The 23941-nt window shown below is 45.6% G+C and overlaps 2 protein-coding genes and 1 non-coding gene across 4 annotated transcripts; 2 read left to right on the top strand and 1 right to left on the bottom strand.

Annotated features, from left to right (window-relative positions):
• The first annotated feature begins 693 nt into the window (after window positions 1-693).
• On the top strand, window positions 694-5000 carry Rpusd2 (RNA pseudouridine synthase domain containing 2). 2 transcript variants are annotated; one of them, XM_090357774.1, is made up of 3 exons: window positions 694-1234; window positions 2913-3209; window positions 4090-5000. In XM_090357774.1, the coding sequence occupies exons 1-3, from the start codon at window positions 779-781 to the stop codon at window positions 4810-4812; spliced, it is 1476 nt and encodes a 491-aa protein (XP_090213900.1). In that variant the 5' UTR covers window positions 694-778; the 3' UTR covers window positions 4813-5000. The 2 variants fall into 2 exon arrangements, with proteins under 2 accessions (XP_090213900.1, XP_090213899.1); XM_090357773.1 differs by having other exon boundaries at window positions 694-1261.
• A 3348-nt stretch (window positions 5001-8348) lies between these two features.
• Window positions 8349-8430, bottom strand: Trnas-gcu (transfer RNA serine (anticodon GCU)). Its single transcript has one exon. It is a non-coding gene; the product is annotated as a tRNA-Ser (tRNA).
• An 809-nt stretch (window positions 8431-9239) lies between these two features.
• LOC150046633 (outer kinetochore KNL1 complex subunit KNL1-like) lies at window positions 9240-22406 on the top strand. The gene is made up of 7 exons (XM_090357794.1): window positions 9240-9425; window positions 12024-12077; window positions 14824-14863; window positions 16577-16636; window positions 18690-18751; window positions 21209-21261; window positions 22363-22406. Exons 2-7 carry the CDS (start codon window positions 12043-12045, stop codon window positions 22404-22406), a joined length of 294 nt encoding a protein of 97 aa, XP_090213920.1. The 5' UTR covers window positions 9240-9425; window positions 12024-12042.
• Window positions 22407-23941: the final 1535 nt, after the last annotated feature.

The following is a 23941-nucleotide window of genomic DNA, read 5'->3' as shown; positions in this document are numbered from 1 at the left end:
TTGTGTGTGTGTCAGTGAAGGGGTTTGAACTCAGGGTCTGAGCGCTGTTTCTGAGTCTCCGTGCCCCCCTCCCCCGTCCAGGCTAGCCAGCCCTCTACCTCTTGAGCCACACAGCTCCACTGCAGGCTTTTTGCTGATTGATTAGAGATGGGAATCTCTCAGAGTTTTCTTTCCTTTTTTTTTTAATTTGTTGAATAAAGGAATATTTGTCCATATGCACATAAGCACGAAGAGAGCACCAGATTTAGAGCAAACGATTTGGGTTCCCATACTCAAAGCCACTCACCAGGTAGGAGGGCTTAGGCAAAGAACTTAATCAGACTGGCCCGGCTTCCTGCAGTGTCAATCCAGGCTGGCCGGACCTGCGTGGCCTCCACGCGGGCTCCTCGCCAGGTTCCCATGCAGCCCCGACGTGAACTCTTCTCGGTGTTCTGCCCAGGCTGGCTGTGAACGTCCATCCTCAGCCCTCAGCCTCCCGGGTGGCGAGGAGCTCGGCGTGAGCCGCCCGCGCCCTCGGCTGCAGCCTCCCTCCTCCAGCCCGTCCAGGCGGAGCGCGCAGGATCACCACCGATTCCCGCCTTAGCCGTGCGCCTCTCCGATTGGCTGCTGCCTGGTGACACCATCAAGCCGCGACCCCCGGCGCGGCGGGGTCGCGCCGTAATGCGGCTGCGCAGACATGCGGCCGGGCCCGCGCGCCTGGCTCGGCGTCCTGGGTTGGCGCTGCTGGACCTCGCGGCCCCTCAGCTTTGCCCGGACGCGGGGCGGCTGTGGGACGCCCATGGCGGAGGCGCTCTCCCCGGGAGCGGAGGCAGAAGGCGGGCCGGGGACTGTGGCACAGCACAACGGCGTGGCGGGCTGCGGCTCGGGGGCCCGGGAGCCGGCGGGGGAGGCGGACGAGCGGGCTCCGGCTGCGGCTGCGGCTCCGGCCGCGGCCCCCGACCCGGGCAAGCGGAAGAAGCGACGGGGCGGCGCCGGGGAGCGCGTGGTGCCGCCCCCGAAGAAGCGGCGGACGGGGGTCAGCTTCGGCGACGAGCACTTCGCCGAGACCAGCTACTACTTCGAGGGAGGCCTGCGCAAGGTGCGGCCCTATTTCTTTGACTTCCGGACCTACTGTAAAGGCCGCTGGGTGGGCCGCAGCCTGCAGCACGTCTTCAGCACCGAGTTCCGAGCCCAGCCGCTGGCCTACTACGAAGCCGCCATCCGGGCCGGCCGTCTGCACCTCAACGAGGAGCCGGTACGGGATCTGGACATCGTGCTCAAGGTGGAGTCCCTTGGGGCCCCCCCAGAAGCGACCAGAGAAAGGAGTTTTCTTCTTTTTTTGGTATCTCTTCCGCCACCCTCGACTTAGTAGGGCACAGGTTGCTAATGCTACTGTGCTGATTGTGTCATTACCGTTTTGATATTGAGAAGCGTTTTCATGTTCACCTGTTAGGGTGAGCTTCCTCTCACCACCCCCACCCCCACCTCCATGGGGAGACAGCCTATGTGGGCATCCCAACTCAACCTATCTGGGCAGCTCCTTGTTTCCGAAGGAAAGAAATGGAGATTCCCCTTTTATACACTTACCCTGTGACAAGGGCATCGGTTCACTTTCTACCTGGCATCATAAGTCTCCATTCACACTAATTGAGACTCTCATTTGTGAGTTCTTAACTGTCATCAGGTACACAGGGAAGCGTCTTACTTAACTTGGAGATTCAGTTCTAAGTGATGACCGCCTTGCAGAGCAGGTATCACCGAACCATCGCAGACAGGGCACCAGTGCCATTTCCAAACCGTTTGCCTTACAGCCTAGTAGGTAATAGGAGTTTTGAAATATTAGCTATAGAGACTAGAATTGCCTGGTATAGTGCTTTGACCCCCTTCTTGATTTGCCTGTCCAGGGTGACTTCAAACCACAGTCCTCAGATCTGAGCCTCCCGAGTAGCTAGGATTACAGATGTGAGCCACTAGCACCTGGCTTGACCTTTTTTTTTTTTTTTTTTAATTCCACCACACCTGAGAGGTGCCAGACATTTCTATCGGTTTACTTGTTCACCAGTGGAGAGATGAGGTCATTTTGGTGTTTGAGGATCTCCTTTCCCATCCTGGTTTTGAAATACAGCTGGTCTGGTCCATCCCTTGCATTTTACAGATAAAACTGAAGTCTAAACCAGTTAAGTGACTGTCCCAAAAGCATTTAGTGAGTTTGTGACTAATCATAATATAGGGTCTAGACCTCTGGACTTAATACTTGGTGTTGTCGTTTCAAAGTTTGAGTGATGAATTATAGAGGCTTTCCCTCCTGAAATTCACTTTTTCTCCCCCCCCCCTTTTTAACAAGTACAGGGACTTGAACTCAGGGTCTCCCACTTGCTTACATTGCTTGGCTGGCTCTCTATCAAATGAGCCATGATTTCTTTCTTTATTTATTTATTTGCCAGTCCTGGGCTTGGGCTCAGGACCTGGGCACTGTTTCTGGATTTTCTCCAGGCTAGGGCTCTACCACTTGAGCCACAGCACTGCTTCTGGCTTTTTGCTACACATGTGGTACTGAGGACTCGAACCTGCGTCTTCGTGCATGCTAGGCAAGCACTCTACCACTAGGCCAATCTCCCGGCCCCACAGCCTGTACTTTTAAAATAAGAGCTACATTGTAAGGAACATACAACTTAGCAACTACCCCCCAAAATTTCATAATCTCACCACCCAAAGATCCAGAGATAATTATTACTATTGTGTGCTTTTTAAAAGACTGTTACCTGCTTCTGTGTGTGTGTGTGTGTGTGTGTGTGTATAAGCTGAGATCACACTGACGCCCTGCTTTTTCTGTGTAAGGAGATACTCTGACTATTCTATCTGTCACAAAGGAACTGAGTCCCTGGGGGTGGCTTGACTGTCACAGGCTAACTGGGTATGTGTGTTTTTGATAGGACAACGATTTCTTGCGGAACACAGTGCACAGGCATGAGCCACCAGTCACAGCAGAGCCCATTCGCCTGCTAGCGGAGAACGAAGACGTGGTGGTTGTAGACAAGCCTTCCTCCATTCCTGTTCACCCCTGCGGCCGCTTCCGACACAACACAGTCATCTTCATCCTGGGCAAGGAGCACCAGCTGAAGGAGCTGCACCCACTGCACCGGCTCGACCGTCTTACCTCAGGGGTGCTCATGTTTGCCAAGACAGCGCTTGTCTCTGAGAGGATTCATGAGCAGGTTCGGGACCGGCAGGTGAGCCAGGGTTTTGTCTTCTACATGCCACTTCCTGGGCTCTGTGAAATGTTCCCCACAAAGTTGTAGGTCTGATGTTTATCTGGACAGGCTTCCTACTTTCATGACTGCTGACACGTAAAGTGCCAAAGACAGGTTGTCTTGTGTGTTTCAAAAGATCTTTAGAACCAGTTGCTGGTGGCTCATGCCTATAATCCTAGTTACTTGAGATCTAGAGGATCTCAGTGTGAGGCCAGCCTGGACATAAACACCAGTCCTCTTCTCAGCCAGTGGCTGGGAGTGGTGGTGGACGCTGGTCATTTCAGTTACAGTGGGAAGCATGAAGTAGGTGGATCATGATCCAAGTGAGAGACCCTTTCTCAAAGTTCAGTGTCAAAACAGAATAGAGGCATTGCTGAATCTCAGAGTGCCCAACTAACAAGCTTGAAGTTGAGTTCATACCCCAGTGCCATGGGGGCAAAAATTTAAAAGTGGCATTAGTTGCTTCATTTAGTTGTTTGCTGTTTTGACCTTGGTAGGTGGACAGAGTTTTGTTTTGAAGATTTTTGAGGAGAGCCTGCTGGATGGGAAGATTCTTGATAATCTCGGCTTCAGTAAGAGCTTCCTGGTAGTGATTTGGTCTTGAGACTTATGGAGTATAGCCAGACTTAGAACCAACATACTAGAGCCTAACTGACAGGATGCTTAGAGCAGCACTATGAGGTAACAGGCTTAACCATCTCACATTTTGTAGGGGAGTTAGTGGGATTTATTAAGAGGTTACTCAGGATCACAAAATTATCAAGAGGGGGCTCTAGGTATGAATCTTGTCTGTTCATGATGCGTTGTTCGGATTTCATGAGTTAAGGCCCACTTGCTGGCTCTCTCCCTCTTCATGTAGCTGGAGAAGGAATACGTGTGCCGAGTGGAAGGAGAGTTTGCCACGGAGGAAGTGACCTGTCGGGAACCGATCTTGGTGGTGTCGTACAAAGTGGGCGTGTGCCGTGTAGACCCCCGGGGTAAGCCCTGTGAGACGGTGTTCCAGAGGCTGAGCTACAATGGACACTCGAGTGTGGTCAGGTGCCGGCCCCTCACAGGCCGAACCCATCAGATCCGCGTCCACCTCCAGTTCTTGGGCCACCCCATTCTCAATGACCCCATTTACAATTCATCTGCCTGGGGTCCCTCCCGAGGCAGGGGAGGCCACATTCCCAAGACGGATGAGGAGCTGCTTCGCGACCTGGTTGCAGAGCACCAGGCCAAACAGGGCCTGGAAGTGCTAGATCTCTGTGAGGGTGACCTCTCCTCAGGACCCTCAGACCCGATAGCCCCCTCCTCAGTGTTGGCCAAGGACAACTCGGAAATGATGGCCACAGCTGCCCAGGGGGTAGATGGAGTCATTGAGGCCGGCCCTGAGCATCTGGACCCACCAGGGACGGCGTCGGAAACAGATGATCTGAATCAAGAGACAGACCCGCTGTGTAGCGAGTGCCGCCTGGCGCGGCAGGACCCATTGCCCCAGGATCTTGTCATGTTCCTGCATGCCCTCCGCTATAAGGGGCCAGACTTTGAGTATGTCTCACCCATGCCTCCCTGGGCACAGGATGACTGGCGAGAAGACTGAGGAATTGCGGCTTGGGTGGTGCCAGGGTCTTTGAGGCAGCAGCTGACTCCAGACTTGTACTCAGGGTTTCTGTAAGAGGGAGGCTGGGCTCTGATGAAGCCTCCTCATACCTGCTACCTCCGTCCCTCCTCCTTCCACCTGGAGTCGGGAATTTTGTTCGTTTGTAAATATATTCCTTTTCTATCTCATTTTCTAACTTGTTCTTTGGCGGGGGTAGGGGGGTAGGGCTGGGTAGAGGGATTCCTGGGCGTGGTGGTCCACAGCCGTCGTCCCAGCTGGGAGAGAAACCTAAAAAGGAGCATATCTCCCCTCCCAGCTTGTGTGTTAAGATGGGGTTCTCACTCTCACTGGCCTTTTGCTCCACTTGGCCTTGAACTACTATTATTCTGATCTCGACTTCCTGAGTAGAATTGAGAGTTCTTCACAAATATTCTTTACATCTTTTGGCGTTGGGTGCCTTTCAGCACATGAGGGCGCTGGTACTGGACATGACCCCAAGACTCTCCCCTCCCCTTCTCCCTCCCTCCCTCCTTCTTACTTTGGAGCACTTAAGAAGAGACATAAGCGTTTGCTTTCAGGTTCCTCATGCATGCACGCGCTCATGTGGGCAAGAGCGGTGAGCAGGAGTGGTGTGGGCTGGAGGGGAAGCCATTTGATGTTCCTCCACTGCTCCTCTGGATGGTGACAGTGACCCACTGTGTGCACACATTTCTTTTTTTTTTTTTTTTTCCAGTCCTGGTGACTGAATTCAGGACCTGAGCACTGTCCTTGGACTTTCTCAAAGCTAGAGCTCTACCCCTTGAGGCGCAGCACCACTTTCAGCTTTTTCTATGTATGTGGTACTGAGGAATCGGACCTGAATCTTCATGCATGCTAGGCAAGCACTCTACCCCTAGGCCACACTCGCAGCCTTGGGTGCACACGTTTCTTAATGCTGGAATATAGAGACTCCTCTTTGCTGTATTCCTCGGATGGAACACACAGGATGAGATGTCCAAAGTACAGAGGGGACCTGTGAGGATGGGACACAATTCTGCCTGTAAGTGCCAGCATAGATTTCCCACAAGACAAGGCATTTAAAAGCAAGCTTGGGCCAGGAGTGCTATCTAGCAGTAGAGTACCTGCCTAACATGCACGAAGCCTAGGGCTCAGTACCACATACGCACAGAAAATGCCAGAATTGGTGCTGTGGCTCAGATGGCAGAGAGCTAGCCTCGAAAAAGCCCAAGGACACTGCCCGGACCCTGTGTTCAAGCCCCAGGAATGGCCAAAAAAAAAAAAAACCAAAAAACAAAGCAAGCTTGAAGTTGCCCAGTAGAGGCAGTAAAGAGGCAATGTGAGAACAGGTGTGTTCTACAGATAAGGCAAGAAAAGTGACTCAGGAAAAGAGGGGGCTGGGTGCTGGTGGCTCATGCCTATGAGCCTAGCTACTCAGAAGCCTGAGACTGGAGGGTCACAGTTTGAGGCCAGCCTGAGCAGGAAACTGAGATGTCTCGGATTAAACACCAAAAAAGTCAGAAGTGTCTCAAGTGGTAGAGCACTAGTCCTGAGCAAAAAAGCTCAGGGATGCTGACCAGGCCCTGAGCTAAGAAGAGTGATTTTAGGAATTCTCAGCTAATGATAGTGACTGGCTTGTAGTCACTGACTACTGACGCTTCTGTGTGCTTTGATTCTAAAGTACAAGGAATAGAAACAGCTCTGAGAATGCTCAATTCCCAACTTGATGAAAATCCTGTTCCCATCTCAGGAGCCAGCCAGCTTCCCTAATACTGAGACCATTCGTAATGCAGCATCTGCACACCAATGCTCAGTAAAACTCAAACACGTAGCAGACATTTAAGCAAGTCTCTGATTCTATATGGGAAGTAAATTAAGTGTCCCCCCCCCCAGGGTATCCAAGCATCCAAAATGTGTCCCTGAACATAGCGCTCATGGTTGAGTTAACCTATATATGTTACCACACTGAAAAGTTAGAAATGTACTGCTGAACCAGAAGAAGAAATCTGTAATGGCATGTGAAGCATACAATAAACGTACATAAAGTTAAGAAAAAAATGACGGGGCCTGCTGTTATGGAGAACACGGTGGTCTGTGAAGTCAAAGTGTTCTGGCAATCAAAGGAGGAATGGCACTGGGTACCGGTGGCTCAGTGTAATCGTAGTTGCTCAGGAGGCTGAGCATCATGGCTCAAAGCTAGCCTGCAGAGGACAGAAAAATCCCTGATATCCTTATCTTTTTTTAGTGGGGGGTGGTCAGTCATTGGACTTGAACTTGGCCTGGGTGCTGTCCCTGAGCTCTTCAGCTCAAGGCTACTGCCCTGCCCTGCCCTGCCCTAGCCACAGTGCCATTTCTGGTTGTCTGGTGATTAATTGGAGATAAGAGTCTCTCAGACTTTTTAGTGCCCAGGCTGGCTTTGAACCTTGATCCTCAAACCTCAGCCTCCTGAGTAGCTATGGTTATAAGCACCACACCCAGCATGAAATCTTTAAGTAACCAGCAAAATGCTGGAACTGGATCTGTATCAAATGGTAGTGTGAACCTTGAGTGAAAAAGTCAAGCGACAGGGCAAGTCCCTGAGTTCAAGCCCCAGGGCTGACACAATAAGACAGTTGGAGAACAACTGGACAGTCTGTCAAGAACCTTGTTCTCAACGGGGAATGAGTCTTCCTTAAAGCTGAATCCAGGGGACAAAGACTCATTTTCATGCACCCGAGAAGTGAGAGAGCAGGAGTACTGATGTAGTTCAGCATGGCATTTGTGCGGGGGACCAAGGTTCCTCGACCTAATATCAGTTGAGTCTCTTTCCCAAGTAGTACAATGTCATCGCATCCAGGAGGTGGCGCCCCGACGCCTTCAACCGCAGCTTCTTTTGAATTTCCGTGCTATTACGGAGTCAGGCAGTTCCCTCTCAGCCTTTTTAAAGTAATGTGGCATGTTGTTGGTTTTTTAAATTTTTTATTTATTAAAAAAACACCCAGTGTTATAGATGGGGAAAATTGGTAGGAAGCAGAGGAAAAGAGTGAGGAGCTGCAGATTGCTACCAGAGGGTTTGCCACCTAAGCTGACATGGGATCCTCAAGTAACCATTTCCTGCGAACTTCTTATTCCCTCTGGATACTGCAGATATCTGGAATATCTACCTGTAGGTCATATTACCTGTATGATGTCCCATGTCACCAGGAACTCCTGTCTGCTGCGGGCTGGACGAGAACCTGACATTCCACGGTGAGGGTGGGTATTGCATCCCCGGGTCAGGAGTCCACGGAAACGGAAAGCTCTCAGCCGAGGAGCCAGGTTAACTTAGGTGTGGACGGACCAGTGTTCAAACACCGGATCAGTTCCTAGGGTTAATACGGGATTGATTTCACGAAAAGCGACACCGGGCGCGCTCGCTCCCCTCCCTTTTCTGTAAAAGCGAGTCTGACCAGCGAGCCCCAAGTGGAGCAGCGGGCTGTGTCGGCTCCACGGAGAGATGAGGATCGGTGCAGCGGCGACGGAGGAGCTCGCGGGCTGCGAGCAAAGAAAAAGCGCGGCGTCGACGAGGATGGGATTCGAACCCACGCGTGCAGAGCACAATGGATTAGCAGTCCATCGCCTTAACCACTCGGCCACCTCGTCCCAGAAGCCTACTCGTCTCCGGCCGCTATAGGGAGCGACAGCGGCGGGATGTGACGCAACGTCGATGGGCGCCGCCATTTTGTACGGAAGCCAAGGGCCGGTGCCGTTCCGCAGCCGACGAAGCCAAAGAAGATGGCCGTCCCCGCGGGGAGAGGAGGCCTCCACTGGGAGGGACGGGGGAAGAGGCAGCCGAAAACCAGGCAGACTCGGGAGGAACGGCCTCGCCCGAGCAGCCGCCGCGGGGGAGGTGGAAGACCAGCCCGGCCTGAGATCTAGTTGGCGCCCTAGGGGCGGAGCCTCGGGGTCGGGGCTTCAGGGGCGGGGCTTCGGGGCGGGGCCGCGGGGCGGGGCCTTGGGGCCGGTCCGCGGGACAGTGCTGCGCATGCGCGGCGCCGCGGCGGTTAGATTTGAAAACGCCCCGGCGGCCGCGGCCGGCGCCCTGAGGTGACGTCTCCTCCGCGGCGCGCGCCGACCCCCGGCCAGTGGAGCCGGAGAGCCGCGGCCGGTAAGGAGAGCCGGGCCCCGCGGTTCTGGGTATCCCGGGGCCGGGGCTCGGGGGGTTTCGCCTGCGCGCTCGCTCGGGACGCCCGGGCCCGTTCCTCCCGCCCCTCCGGCCAGGCCGCGGGGGCTCCCCGCGTCCCCCCGCCCCGGCCCCACGCGCCCCCGGCGGCCCGGTCGTCCCCCGCCCCGCGCCGTCCCCCGCCCCGCCAGGCCTGAGGGTCCCGGGGTGCAGCGTGGGGGTGACACACGGGGTGACAGCGTCCGGGGCCTCGAGCCGCGGGTCACGGAGGCCTCGGGGCCGCTCTCCTCGCCGCGTCCCGCAGGGCCGGAGCTGGGGAAGAACCCACAGGGATCTGTTTCATTTGACCCCAGCCAGAGAAGAGGATGGAGATCAAGGCCGGCGTTTCTTCCAGGTACCGAGATTGAAACCAGGAGATCACCGCCCCGGGCCGGATCGGGTGAAATCCACCAGGGGAGATAATTAACCTCTGCAGGTACGGGTAACAGAGCCAGTGGGAGGATGCTCGGGCAGGAGAGGGAAAGACTTCCCGGAGAAGATGGTGGTCCTCGGGGGATGGTCTGTAGAGACGGAGAGCCGGTAGCTTGTGTGATGCGGGTACTTAAAGTGTAGGTTCAACGCCATATAATTTTTCCAGCTGTGTGAAGTTGTGAACACAAGATGCCGTATATGACAGATATACGCAATATATGTCCCTGTATATAAAATGCCTGGACTGCATATGATGTGTTTGAGATACTGACTAGATACGTTTGACCCCTAATGTAACGACACGGTAGTTCTTTCCAGCAGAACTTGCTGTGGTGATCGTGTTTTGTACCTGTTCATTGTCCAACACCATCCCCACGAGATCTTGAAAAACGGCTGTGGTCACCAAAGAATTTTAAGTTTTATTTACACGTATGGACATACGCAGATGTATGTATGTAAAATGTTTGGAATGATAATGACATGTTTGAGATACTGACGGTGTTTTTGATGCATAATGTAATGATCATCCTCTCCAATAGAACTTTCTGGGATTATTGTAATACCATATCCATGAGCTCCTGAAATGTGGACTGAATTTTAAAATTTCATTTCACTCTAATTAATATAAAGAAACAAATGGCTGCTGCCAATTACAGGTACAAGTCTAGGATTTATATCATTGGGCACCGGAAAAAATACTCATCCTATATACTGTTAATGTAAAGTCAGGAGGGGATAAACAGCCAGAGTATTTCAGGATTCGCAGGCCAAAAAGCCATTGTCATGTTCACTATTACATATTCTTTGTTTATATTGTTGTTTGCAACAACCTATTAAAAATGTAAAAATGGCCAGATGCCATCTCCAGTAAACTACTCAGAAAAAAACCGGAAGTGGCGCTGTGGCTCAGTTGGTAGAGCCTGGAACAAAGTGAAGCTCGGGGACAGTGTCCTGAGTTCAAGTCCCAGGACAGGCACAAAAAGAAAATGAGCGGGAGTTTGGCCTAGTGGTTAAAGTGCTTGCCTAGCATGCATGAAGACCCGGGTTCGATTCCTCGGTACCACAGACATAGAAAAAAGCCGGAAGTGGTGCTGAGGCTCACGTGGTAGAGCTCTAGCCTTGAGAAAGTCCAAGGACAGTGCTCAGGCCCTGAGCTCGAGCCCAGGACTGGCAAAAAAAAAAAAAAAAAAATAAGAAAATGAGGGCTGGGAGTTTGGCCTAGTGGTAGAGTGCTTGCCTAGCATGCACGAAGACTTGAGTTCGATTCCTCAGTACTACATACACAGAAAAAGCTGGAAGTGGTGCTTTGGCTCAAGGGGTACAGCGCTAGCCTTGAGAAAGCCCAGGGATAGTGCCCAGACCCTAATTTCAAGCCCCAGGAGTGGCAAAAAGAAAAAAAGAAAAAGAAAAATACTGTTTTAAATAGATGGAGTGTTATTTGTGGACAGAAGGAGATTACTAAAGCTAGAAAAACGAGTAAACCTTCTGAGAAAGTGATAGACTTTAACAAGAGAGAATCCGAAGTCATATGGTATTATGTGCATCATTAACTCTGTTCTGAGGCTAATTGAATTCACTGGTATTAAAAAGTAAGCAGACTAAGGCTGGAGATGTAGGTTAGTGGTAGAGTACTTCCCTTACATGTATAGGGTCCAGGGTTTCATATATAGCACTGGAAAACAACAACAGCAAAAAACATACTTAACTTTGGTTTGAAGTACAGATTTATTACAAAATACTGTTCTCCAATTTGGCTTTTGTTATGTGTGACAAAAGCATGTAAAATAAGTCGCATATCTTTAGGTGCCTATTTTTTCCAACTTGTTACTAAAAGTAAGACTTTCAGTTGTAACAGTGTATAAATTTAGTGTTACAGCAGAAATAGTAATAGTAATTGAGCCTAAGTTTCTAACAAACTTAGTTCTGAGAATTTTCCAGTTGTTTTTTTGTTAGTTTTTTTTTTTTTTTTCCAGTCCTGGGCTTGAGCTCAGGGCCCGAGCACTGTCCTTGGACTTTCTCAAAGCTAGAGCTCTACCTCTTGAGCCTCAGCACCACTTCTGGCTTTTTTCTATGTATGTGGTACTGAGGAATTGAACCCGGGTCTTCATGCATGCTAGGGAAGCACTCTACCACTAGGCCAAACTCTCCGCCCTTGTTAGTTTTTTTTTTTTGATGTTGTTTATTTGTTTGTAGGTCATGGAACATAAACTTGGGGCCTGAGGTCTTTTTGTTCAAGGCTAGTGCTCTACCACTTGGAGTCACAGTGCCACTTCTGGTTTCCTGGTGGTTAATTAAAGATGAGCTTCACAGACTTTCCTGCGTAGGCTGGCTTCAAACTCTGATCCTCAGATCTCAGCCCCTTGCGTAGCTAGGATTGCAGGAGTAAGCCACTGGCACCCAGCTTTCAGGATTATTAATTACCACATTGAAATTTAAAGTTTCTTAAATGGCTCATGCTTTAGAAGTCATAGTGTGATATTTTTTTCATTGCTATTTTTGGTCTTTTGCCAAGTAATTCCATAGGCACAAACGTGCTTCTAATAAATTGTGATTGCTCTTCCTTTTTTTTTACTTTTTTCTGATATTGTGTATTTGTTACAGAAAAAAAAAAGTCTTCAAATATGGATGGGATATCTTCAGTGACCAATGAAGAAAAGTAAGTTCATTCAGAGCAGGTACAGATGTTATGCTCTATTATTAGGGTGTTTTAGACCAGGCAGGAGCTCTTGGGGTCATTATAACCTCCACACTACCTGGTGTTTTCTTCCTCTGTGTGTGTGTGTGTGTGTGTGTGTGTGTGTGTGTGTGTGTGTGTGTGTGTGTGTCTGTCTGTCTGTCTGTCTGTCTGTGTGTCTGTGTGAATTCTGGGGCTTAAGCTAGGGCCTGTGTGTTGTCCTTGAGCTTTTTTTGCTCAAGTCTAATGCTTTACCACTTCAAGCTTTTTGTGGTTAATTGGAGCTAACAATCTTAGGGATTTTCCCGACTTGGCTGACTTTGAACCTTCCTCCTCAGATCTCAGCCTCCTAAGTGACTAGGATTATATGTGTGAGCCATTGGCTGGCTGCCTTGCTAGCTTTTTCTTTTTACCAGCCCTGGGGCTTGAACTCCGGTCCTGGACACTGTTCTGAGCTTTTTTACTCAAGGCTAGTGTTCTGCCACTTTGAGCCACTGTGCCACTTGAGATTTTCTGATAGTTAATTGGAGGTAAAAATCTCATAGACTTTCCTGCTTATCCTGGCTTTGAACTGTGTTGGTTAATTGGAGATTAAGAGTCTGGTAGACTCTCCTGCCTGGCCTGGCTTTGAACTGTGATCCTTAGATTTAAGCCTCCTGAGTTGAGGTCTTGAACAGACTTGAACTACCTGCACCAGGCTTCTGATGGTTACTTAAACGGTAGTTTTTTATCTAGTGGGTTTTTTGTTTTTGGTGAGGCTACTGGAGCTTGAACTAGAGCCATGTTCTCTCTTAGCTTTTTTTCTTTTTGGTTGCTCCTGGGGATGACCTCAAGCTAGTGCTCTGCCATTTGAGCTACATGTCCATCTTGGGTTTGGGGGTAGTTAATTGAAGATAATAACCTCTCAGACTTTCCTGTCTGGGCTATCTTTGAATCACAATCCGTGGTTCGCAGCCTCTTTAGTAAGCTAGTGCGAGCTGCCAGTGCCCTGCTATGAGCACTAGCACTTGAGCCACAGCTCCACTTTCTGGTTTTTTTTCTCTCTCTCTTTTTTTTTTTTTTTTTTTTTTGCCAGTCGTGGGGCTTGAACTCAGGGCCTGATCACTGCCCTTGGACTTTTCTCAAGACTAGAGCTCTACCACTTGAGCCACAGCACCAGTTCCAGCTTTTTTCTATGTATGTGGTACCAAGGAATCGAACCCGGGTCTTTGTGCATGCTAGGCAAGCACTCTACCACTAGGCCAAATTCCCAGCCCTCCGCTTTCGGTTTTTTGATGGTTAATTGGCAATAATTTGGGAGCCTGGTTTGACTTCAAATAGTAATCCTCAGATCTTAGCCTCCTGAGTAGCTAGCATTTCAGGCATGAGCTACAGGTAAATGGCCAATATATCCTTATTATGATTATGATTATGATTATGATTATGTTCATCATTATTATTACATAATTGTACAGAGGGTTACAATTCTATAAGTCAGGCTATGAGTACAGTGGTTCTTGGTCAGTATCATCTCTTTCTTTGTTCTCCTGATTTCCCTCTCTTATCACGCTGTTATATAGTTCATATTTTACATAAAGTATATTGAATATAATCACTGCATTTGTTCATCCTCCCCCTCATTCCTATTCCCCCCCCAATATATCGTTGTTTTCATGTCTGGGGCTTGTACTCAGGGAATGGACATTGTCCTTGAGCTTTTTCCATTCAAGGCTAGTGGTCTGCCACTTTGAGCTAAAGTGCCACTTCTCATTTCTGCTTTTCTGGAAGCTAAATTGAGATGAGTCTCAAGGACTTTCCTGCCAGGGGTGACTTTGAACTGTATTCTCAGATCTCAGCCTCCTGAGTAGCTAGGATTGTAGGTGTGAGCCATTTTTTCCCTGCTGCAATGTATCTTTTTAAGCACTGAATTCCTAAATATTGAATTATTTATTTAATTTAATTAATTAATTGTTTCCCCCAGTCTTGGGGCTTGTGCTCACGGCTTAAGCACTGTCCTTGGGCTTTCTCAAGGCTAGAGCTCTATCACTTGAGCCACAGTACCACTTCCAGCTTTTTCTATGTATGTGGTACGGAGGAATCCAATCTGGGTCTTTGTGCATGTCAGGCAAGCATCTACCACTAGGCCAAACTCCCAGCCTCAATTTTTTATTTTTCTTTTTTTTTGTCAGTTGTGAGGCTTAATCTGGGTCTGGGTACTATCTCTGAGGTCTTTCGCTCAAGGCTTGCTCTCTACCATATGCGCTAAAATTCCACTTTTGGCCTTTTAGTGATTAATTGGACAAAAGTATCTCAAGGTTCTTCCTGTCTGGGTTGGCTTTGAACTGTGATTCTCTGATCTCAGCCTCTCAAATACCAGGAATGAGCTGCCCAACTCCTTACTACTGAATTTTAAGTTTCATACTATAACATAAACTTTGCTAACCAGAATGCTAAATTAAAGTGATGGCCTGTAAGGAATGATGGGATGAGAACTTCTGGAAATCAGTCTGTTTTCTTTTGCCAGTTCTGGAGACTGAACTCAGGGCCTGAGCACTGTCTTTGAGCTTTCTCAAGGCTAGACCTCTACCACTTGAGCCACAGCATCATCTCCAACTTTTTTCGTATGTAGTACCGAGAAATCTTTGTGCATGTTAGGCAGGCACTCTGACCACTAGTCCAAACTCCCAGTCCCTGGAAATTAGTCTTGTACTTATGCGTACATAATTTTTTTTCTCCTTTTTTTTTTCAGAGACAATATGGAGAGACCTGTTAGAAGACGTCATTCTTCAGTAAGAAACTGAAACTTCTTGTGGTTCTTAGAATAAAAACATTTAACTTAGTTGCACAATTAAGTTAAAATTTATGCATTACAAATTTTATTTTAATGAATTTTTTGTTGGTATATGTTAGTCACAATAATAGGTTTCATTGTGACAGTTTTATGTTTGCTAATTTAATGAATTTTGTGCTACATATATTATACTTCATCTATAGCAAGTATTTAAAATACATTTACAATGTTTTGCAGTTTAAAGATACTATTTGCTGGACTAACATAGTGGCATGTGCCTATAATTTCAGTTCTTAGGAATCTAAGGCAGGAGAGGTTTTTTTTTGTTGTTGTTGTTTTGGGGTTTATTTGTAGGACCTGGGGCTTAGATTCCGGTACTGGGTGCTGTCCCTGAACTCTTCAGCTCAAGGTTACCGTCCTATCTCTTGAGCCGTAGCATCACTTTCTGTTTTCTAGTGGTTAATTAGAGATAAGAATCTCATGGACTTTAGTGCCTGGACTGGCTTTGAACCTCAATCCTAAGATCTCAGCCTCCTGAGTGGCTAAGATTACAGGTGTGAGCTACCATGCCCAGCTAGAAGAGTTTGGTTTTTTTTTTTTGTTTTGTTTTGTTTTTTTTTGCCAGTCCTAGTCTTGAGCTCAGGGCCTGAGCACTGTCCTTGGGCTTTCTCAAGGCTAGGGCTCTACCATTTGAGCTTCAGCATCACTTCCAGCTTTTTTTTTTTTCTATGTATATGGTACCAAGGAATCAAACCTGGGCCTTTGTGCATGTTAGGCAAGCACTCAACCACTAGGCAAAACTCCCCGTCCCAGCTAGGAGTTTTAAGTCCAGCCTTGCCTGTTGAATGAGGTTGTATCTCAACAGACATATTTGCCAGGCCTTTTGACATATTAGGTATATATTAGGTAATGAAGGTAAAGAAATCCAACCCAAACTGATTAAAAACAAAGTGTACATAGAGTTATAAAACTAAAAGGTTCAAAGATGACTGAAGGCAAAACTCAGTGACCAGGGAATACAACAAATGTCACCCTAATAGGATTTCCATTCTTAAGTTTTTTTTTCTGATTGCTTCTCTTGGGCTATTTTTGTTAGCAGGCAAACTCTTTCCTGAAATTCTTTTGTATATCTAGTTCTAATTTTCAGGTTCCAGTTCTATTTGGGGAATATCCATTTCCTTAAGTGAGGAAAAATAGAGGACTCAGAACTGAATGATAGACTTTTTGATTCTGTTACAGTCAAATGCCATTTCTGAGCCAATCATTACTAGATCATATAAGACAAGTTTGTACAAAATAAAAATTAGAGATTGTGTACTGGGAAAAGGAATAGATATCAAGTATTTAAACTTTTTTTTTTTTTCCAGTTTTGGGGCTTAGACTCAGGGCCTGAGCACTGTCCTTGGGCTTTCTCAAGGTCAGAGCTCAACCATTTGAGCCACAATACCACTTCCTGCTTTTTCTATGGATGTGGTACTGAGGACTTGAACCTGGGTCTTCATGCATGCTAGGCAAGCACTCTTACTACTGAGCCAAACACTCGGCCCTAAACATTTTACTTTTTACACTGAGCAATATGACTTTGAGGAGTTTGAGACATTTCTATGGGCATTTTAGCTGTCCACTTAATTTATAAGTAGAAATAAATTTATAAGTAGATTATTAATAGTGATGCTAGATTTTCCTGACTAATTCTAACTACTGCCTCTAGATTTTGAAACCCCCAAGGAGTCCTCTTCAGGATCTCGGAAGTGGGAATGAAATAGTTCGGGTAAGTGTCTAGTGGTGCAAATGCTTTATAGATTACTATTTTTCATGACTTTTTTGTTATTTTGTTTATTAGCATATCTGGTACATTGCACAAAAGATTTCGTTGTGACATTTTTATATACATATGTAATATGTATCAAACTCACATCCTCTATTCCTTTATTGCTTTACTTTGTCTTCATTCCCACTGTAAAACAATTTCAACATTGTTTAATGTTCTTTCTTTCTTTCTTTTTTTTCGTAAGACTTGAACTCTGGCTTGGGTACTGGCCCTGAGCTCTTCAGGTCAAGGCTGCCACTCTGTCACTTGAGCCACAGCACTTCTGGTTTTCTGGTGGTTATTTAGAAATGAGAGTCTCAAGGACTTTCATGCTGGGGCTGGCTTTGAACTGAGATCTGAGGCTCTCAGGATCCTCAGTAGCTGGGATTATAGGCGTGACCACTGATGCCTGGATTGTGAGATTCTCATCTATAATTAACCACCAGAAAATGTGAAGTGGTGCTGTGGCTTACGCTCTACACACTGGCCTTGAGCAAAAAAATTCAGGCCCCGACTTCAAGCCCCATGACCACCACCACCAACAGAAAGATCTTACACTGAATGCTCCTATATTCATTACCTAAGTTCTGCAATTAATGTTTTATCATGGTTGTTTTATCAATCTATAGTTTTCTTTAATTCCTATTCCTTCAAGACTCAGCTTTCATGCTATTACTCAGGAAATCATCCTATAACCCCTATTTCTGTCCACTTTAAATTGAAAAATCTATAAGGTCAGAAACTTCATATTTTCTCTGTGTGTGTGTGTGTGTGTATTGATACATCATTGTCTTTTTTTTTCTTTCTTTCTTCTTTTTTTTTTTTTTGGCCAGTCTTGGGTCTTGGGCTCAGGGCCTAAGCACTGTCCTTGGTCTTTCTCAAGGCTAGAGCTCTACCACTTGAGCCACAGCATCACTTCTGGCTTTTTCCTATGTATGTGATACTGAGTAATTGAACCCAGGTCTTTGTGCATGCTAGGCAAACACTTTACCACTAAGCCAAACTCCCAGCCCCATTGTCTCTTTTTAGCTCATTGATCCAATCATCTTTTTTTTTTTTTTTTTTTTTTTTTGCCAGTCCTGGGCTTGAGCTCAAGGCCTGAGCACTGTCCTTGGACTTTCTCAAGGCTAGAGCTCTACCACTTGAGCCTTCCGGCTTTTTTCTATGTATGTGGTACCGAGGAATCGAACCTGGGTCTTCATGTATGCTAGGCAAGCACTTTAACCACTAGGCCAAACTCCCGGCCCCTGATCCAATCATCTTTAATGATTTTGAAGACCCCATATTTCTTGTAATTACTCTCTCTATGGATCTCAAATGATAGCATGTTTGTATAACATGTGTAAGGCCTCAATTTCAAACCCTAATACTTCAAAAATGGAGTCATTTTAGAATGATAGGTGTAACAAGATCAATGTAATCAGCAGCAATATAATTGTCAATGTAATTGTTAACATATCTCTTATTTTATCCCCAATCTTTTTGGTTACATGTTTTTTTTGTTGTTGTTTGTTTGTTTGTTTGTTTTTTTCTGCTAATATGCTTAGATTATCTCCTATTCAAAATTGTTCATGTAAAGCTAGGATTCCTTAACACTTCATAAAAGTATTTAGAAAATCACCCTTTGTTCATAATGAAGTTCCATTAAAGGGAATTTTGTTAATCTAATGGGAAGATTGGCATATTTGAGTGGAATCATAATTCTGAATAACACTTGATCTCTGTTTCTTTTATTTATTTATTTTTTGCCAGTCCTGGGTTTGAGCTCAGGGCCTGAGCACTCTCCTTGGACTTTCTCAAGGTTAGAGCTCTACCACTTGAGCCTCAGCACAACTTCTGGCTTTTTTCTATGTATGTGGTACCAAGGAATCGAACCTGGGTCATCGTGCATGCTAGGCAAGCACTTTACCACTAGGCCAAACTCCCGGCCCCTTGATATCTGTTTCTTGTACTCTGGAGAACTAGTTCACAGTGGTTGCACTAAGAATCCAACCATACTATTCTCTCCTTTCAGGAATCCAATACATTGAGAAATAGGAAAAGCTCTCGTCGAGTCAGCTTTGCAGATACTATAAAGTAAGTTTAAAGATTAAATGATTAAAATGTTACAGGATATGCTTTTTTTCCCATGTCAAATAAAATATTTTGGTACTGATATGAATACTCTGTAAGCACTGTCCTTCCTCAAGGCTAGCACTACTACTTGAGCCATAGCACCACTTCTGGCTTTTCTATGTATGTAGTATGAAGGAATCAAACTTTGGTCTTCATGCATGATACGCAAGCCCACTCTACCACTAGGCCAAATTCCTGGCCCCATAATCTATGTTTTGATGAAGTAAACGTTAGAGAATTATTATTTAAATAGTTCCTATTCAAATTGTGTTCAAAAAGAAAGAGAATATTCCTATATATATTCCCACTATAATTTAACATTGTATTGGAGATTTTATTTTTTATTACTTTTTTTTTTTTTTTTTTTTGCCAGTCTTGAGGCTTGAACTCAGGGGCTGAGCATTGTCCTTTGGCTTTTTCCTCAAGGCTAGCACTCCGCCACTTGAGCCACAGTACCATTTCTGGCTTTTTCTATGTATGTGGTACCAAGGAATTGAACCCGGGTCATCATGCATGCTAGGCAAGCACTCCTACCACTAGGCCAAGCTCCCGGCCCTTATTATTTATTTTTGTTGGTTGGTCATGGGGTTTGATCTCAAGTCCTAGGCAATGTCCCTGAACTTTTTTGCTTTACCACTTCAGCCACAGCACCACTTCTGTATTGGAGATTTCAACCAATAAAACTAGAAAAATAAATTAGAGATATGGAAGTTAGAAATATGGGGTTAATCCTATTACCTTTCCCTTATTAAATATACTCCTGCCAGTTGTTTTGTTTTCTTTTGTTAGCACTACTAGGGTTTGAACTTAGGGTCTCATGCTTGCTTCCTGGAATTATACCACTTGAGCCATGCCTAAGCTTTCTCTTGCATTTTGGAGACTGAGCTGAAAGAATTTTTCTACCTGATCTGGCCTAAAATTGCTATCCTCCGGACCATAGCCTCTTGAGTAGCTTGGGTTAAAAAATGGAACCTGCTTCTCCTTTCAGTTTTGTTTTCATTTTGCAATGGCTGTAATTTTTTCTTCTGCTTCTTTTTTTTTTTTTTTTGCCAGTCCTGGGCTTGAGTTCAGGGCCTGAGCACTGTCCTTGGACTTTATCAAGGCTAAAGCTCTACCACTTGAGCCTCAGCACCACTTCCAGCTTTTTTTTCTATATGTGGAACCGAGGAATCGAACCAGGGTCTTCATGCATGCTAGGCAAGTACTTTAACCACTAGGCCAAACTCCCGGCCCCTTCTGCTTCTTTCATAAGTATTACCTATGTGTTTCATTTCTTGCTATCTTATCTCTTCATCTCTTCCTTCTTTCTGCTTTGTCTTTTTTTTTTTTTTTTTTTTTTTGGTCTTGGTCTGTTGTGGGACTTAAAACTCAGGATTTGAGCACTGTCCCTGAGCATTTTCAAGGAAAGCTAGTACTCTATCACTTTGAGCTACAGTGCCACTTCTGGTTTTCTGGCAGTTAATTGATGATAAAAGTCTTATGGATTTTCTAACTGGACTGTCTTTGAACCACAATCCTCAGAGTAGCTAGGATTATAGGCTTGAGCCACCAGCCACATGGCTGCTTTATTTTCTTCATAGAAATAATTGCTTTCCGGGGCCGGAGCGAGCGGGGCCAGAAAGAGAAAGGGGCCAAAAAAAAAAAGAAATAATTGCTTTCTTTTTCTTGTTTGTGCCTGCACTAGAGCTTGAACTCAGAGTCAGGACACTTTTCTTTTTCTTTTTTTTTTTTTTTAAAGAGAAGAGCACTTATTTTGACTCATAGTTGGAGGTTGCAGCCCATGGTTTGAGGTGTCTGGTTTCTGGGCCTGTGTTGAGTCACAGCATCTAGCAGAAGGATATAGTAGAACAGAGAGCTTGCTAATGGCAAGCAGAAAGCAGAGAGTAAGAAAGGTGTTTTTTCTTATTTTTTTTGCTCAAGGCTTCTGCTGAACTACTTGAGCCACAGCTCCATTTTGGGCTTTTTGGCAGTTAATTGGAGATAAGTCTCTTGGATTTATGTGAACAGGCTAATTTCAAACTCCAGTCCTCAGCTCTCAGCCTCCTGAGTAGCTAAGATTATAGGTGTTAGCCAGTGGTGCCTGGCCCAGCTTTTTCTGGTGAGGTTTGCCGTTTATCTTTACCTATCTTAACCTGTTCAAAGCAGTTTATGAATTAAAACTTGAAGGGTCGGGAGTGTGGCGTAGTGGTGGAGTGCTTTCCCAGCATGCATGAAGCCCTGGATGTGATTTCTTCCTACCACAAGCACAAAAAAAGCCGGAAGTGGTGCTGAATTTCAAGTAGAAGAGTGCTAGCCTTGAGGAACCTCAAGGACAATGCCCAGGCCCTGAATTCAAGTCCCAAGAAAGATTGCAAAAAAACCCAAACATACCCCCAAACAATAAAACCTTGATGTTTTCAACTTTGTTTTATTTTCTAGGGTATTCCAGACAGAGTCTCATATGAAAATAGAGAGAAAGTCAGAAATTGCAGGTAAATATAATATTCCAGTTCTTGCTCATCTATTTTCTTAAAATTTTATTATGGCTGGCCAACCAATAAATGATTTACGTATTATTATTATTATTTTTGCCAGTCTTGGAGATTGAACTCAGGGCCTGAACACTGTCCCTGAGCGTCTTTGCTCAAGGTTAGCACTTGAGCCACCGTGCTATTTCCAGCCTTTTCTGTTTATGTGATACTAAGGAATGGAACCCAGGACTTCATGCATGCTAGGCAAGCACTCTACCACTAAGCCACATTCTCAGGCCCTATTGTTTATAAAGTATACCCTGAGTCAGGGGCAATGGCCTACAGAAGCCTGTAATCCTAGCTACTTAGGAAACAGATATTAGAGGATAGTGTTCAAGGCTAGCCCTGGCAAATAAGGTCTTGAGTATTCATTTTAACTAATAGTTGTCTCTGGTGGCATACTGTCAGCTCATTTACTGGTCAAGGACAAATAGTAGGATCACTGTCCAGGCTAGTCTGGGCATACAGTTAATTCCTATCTCGAAAATAATCAACAGAAAGCATGCTAACAGAGTGGCTCAAGTGGTAGAACACCTGCCTGGCAAGCAGAAAGCCCGGAGTTCAGTCTTCATTGAACCACACTTTTAATCTTAGTTACTTGAGGAGGTCTCAAGTTCAAGGCCAACTTTGGCAACACAGAACCTATCACTTCCCCACCCCCCTCCAGCCAAAAAAAAGGAAAAAAAGAAAGAAAATTATAGCTTGAGTCTTGAGTCACTTCTTTGTGTGTGCGTGCGTGCATGCGTGCGTGCGTGCGTGCGTGCGTGTGTGTGTGCCAGTCCTGAGGCTTGGACTCAGGGCTTGAGCACTGTCCTTGGCCTTTCTCAAGGCTAGAGCTCAACCACTTGAGCCACTGCACCACTTCCAGGTTTTCTATATATATATGGTACCGAGGAATCAAACCCAGGTCTTTGTACATGCTAGGCAAGCACTCTACCATTAGGCCACACTCCCGGCTCCTTGAGTCAAATTCTTTTTTACCATGTTATTAATAGTCCTTATGCAGTTTTTCTAACAACTTCCTAACAAATTTGTTTGCTTTTCTAACAACTTTATTTTTAGATACAGAAGCAGGAGCAGGAGAGAATGTTCAACCTATACAGTAAGTAAGGAATGTGGTTGAAATTATATTTGAAATGTTGGTTATTTCAAGCCAAGGTCATAGCTTAAGTTGTGCTTACCTAGCATAGGCAAAGCTGTGAGTTTAGTTCCCAGAATTCTTACTCCCTCCCCTGCTCAAAAAAAAAAATATTGTTTCTGTTCATTTTTTTAAAGTAATATTTTATTTTCTTCTTTTTTTTTTTTTTCTTTTTTGGTCAATTATGAGGCTTGACCTCAGTCTGGGTGCTGTACCTGAACTCTTTTGGCTCAAAGCTAGCACTCTACCACTTTGAGCCACAGCACCGCTTCCAGTTTTTGGTAGTTAATTTGAGGTAAGAGTCTCACAGACTTTCCCTACTTGGGCTGGCTTCAAACCTTGATCCTCAGATCACAGCCTCCTGAATAGCTAGGATTATTAGAATTATATGTGTGAGCCACCGTACCTGGCTTTATATATATATATATTTTTTTGTGGGTCATGGGGCACTGTCCCTGAGCTCTTCAGCACAAGGCTACCGCCCTACCCTTGAGCCAAGCTCCACTTACCATTTTCCAGAGGTTAATTGGAGATAAGAGTCACAATCCTTTTGTGCCTGAGCTGGCTTTGAACCTTGATCCTCAGATCTCAGCCTTCTGAGTAGCTAGGATTACAGGTGTGAGGCCCAACTTACATTCTTTTCTTTCTTATTTTTGTATCTCTTGTGAAATACTCAGTTTGACAAATTCCTTGTAGAAGTTAATATGTATATTGTTATAACCAATAAACATGTATATTTATAATTTTAATAGTGATAAAGCACTTTGCTTCACATATATTAGCATATATTGATTGTATCTAGGAGTTTTATTGTGATAATTGCCATACTTCATAGAATACACTTTGATCAAATGCATTCCCTCTACTACTCACCACTTCTGGCCTTTCCTTTGTATGTGGCCCCAAGGAACTAAATGCGGGTCTTTGTGCATGCTATGCAAGCACTCTCCCACTAGGCCAAATTCCTCGCCATGGCCTCTGTTTTTATAATATTGATATAACTTAAATGTTTTATCCAAATGCTTGGGACAAGAAGTGTTTTATATTTTACAGTTTTTTTGTTTTTCACATTCTTTTTTTTTGTCACTTTTGGGGCTTGAACTCAGGGCCTGAGCACTGCCCTTGGGAGGCTTTCTCAAGGCCTAGAGCCAGATCTGCCACTTGAGCCACAGCATCACTTTTTTTCTATGTATGGGGTAATGAGGAATTGAACCCAGGTCTTTGTGCATGCTAGGCAAGCACACCAGGCCAAACTCCCGGCCCCAGTGGGTTTTTTTTTTCAGATTCTGAGATCTTATTAAATATAACTGTTTATCCAAAATGTTCCAAAATGTGTGGCTTTCTGAGTACCACACTCTAAAAGTTCCTGACTTCAAGTAAGGGATGCTGAACATCTATGTAAAAGAGTGTGTGTTTAATTTTTTTTTTTTTCTGGTCCTGGGGCGTAAATTCAGGTCCTAGGCACTGTCCCTGAGCCTCTCTGTACTCAAGACTAGCACTCTT

The sequence above is a fragment of the Megascapheus bottae genome, chromosome 25, assembly GCF_031878675.1.
Source record: "Megascapheus bottae isolate mThoBot1 chromosome 25, mThoBot2.hap1, whole genome shotgun sequence".
Lineage (NCBI taxonomy): Eukaryota > Metazoa > Chordata > Mammalia > Rodentia > Geomyidae > Megascapheus > Megascapheus bottae.
Note: the sequence above shows the minus strand (reverse complement) of the source record. Positions and strands in the feature narration are given on the sequence as shown.

Bases quoted from the DNA above. Each gene is read 5' to 3' on its own strand.
- Rpusd2 (XM_090357773.1), top strand. From the start codon at position 779: ATGGCGGAGGCGCTCTCCCCGGGAGCGGAGGCAGAAGGCGGGCCGGGG. The intron at 1,262-2,912 runs GTGGAGTCCCTT...TGTTTTTGATAG, and splicing joins ATCTGGACATCGTGCTCAAG to GACAACGATTTCTTGCGGAA. The intron at 3,210-4,089 runs GTGAGCCAGGGT...CTCTTCATGTAG, and splicing joins AGCAGGTTCGGGACCGGCAG to CTGGAGAAGGAATACGTGTG.
- LOC150046633 (XM_090357794.1), top strand. From the start codon at position 12,043: ATGGATGGGATATCTTCAGTGACCAATGAAGAAAA. The intron at 16,637-18,689 runs GTAAGTGTCTAG...CTCTCCTTTCAG, and splicing joins GTGGGAATGAAATAGTTCGG to GAATCCAATACATTGAGAAA. The intron at 18,752-21,208 runs GTAAGTTTAAAG...TTTATTTTCTAG, and splicing joins AGCTTTGCAGATACTATAAA to GGTATTCCAGACAGAGTCTC.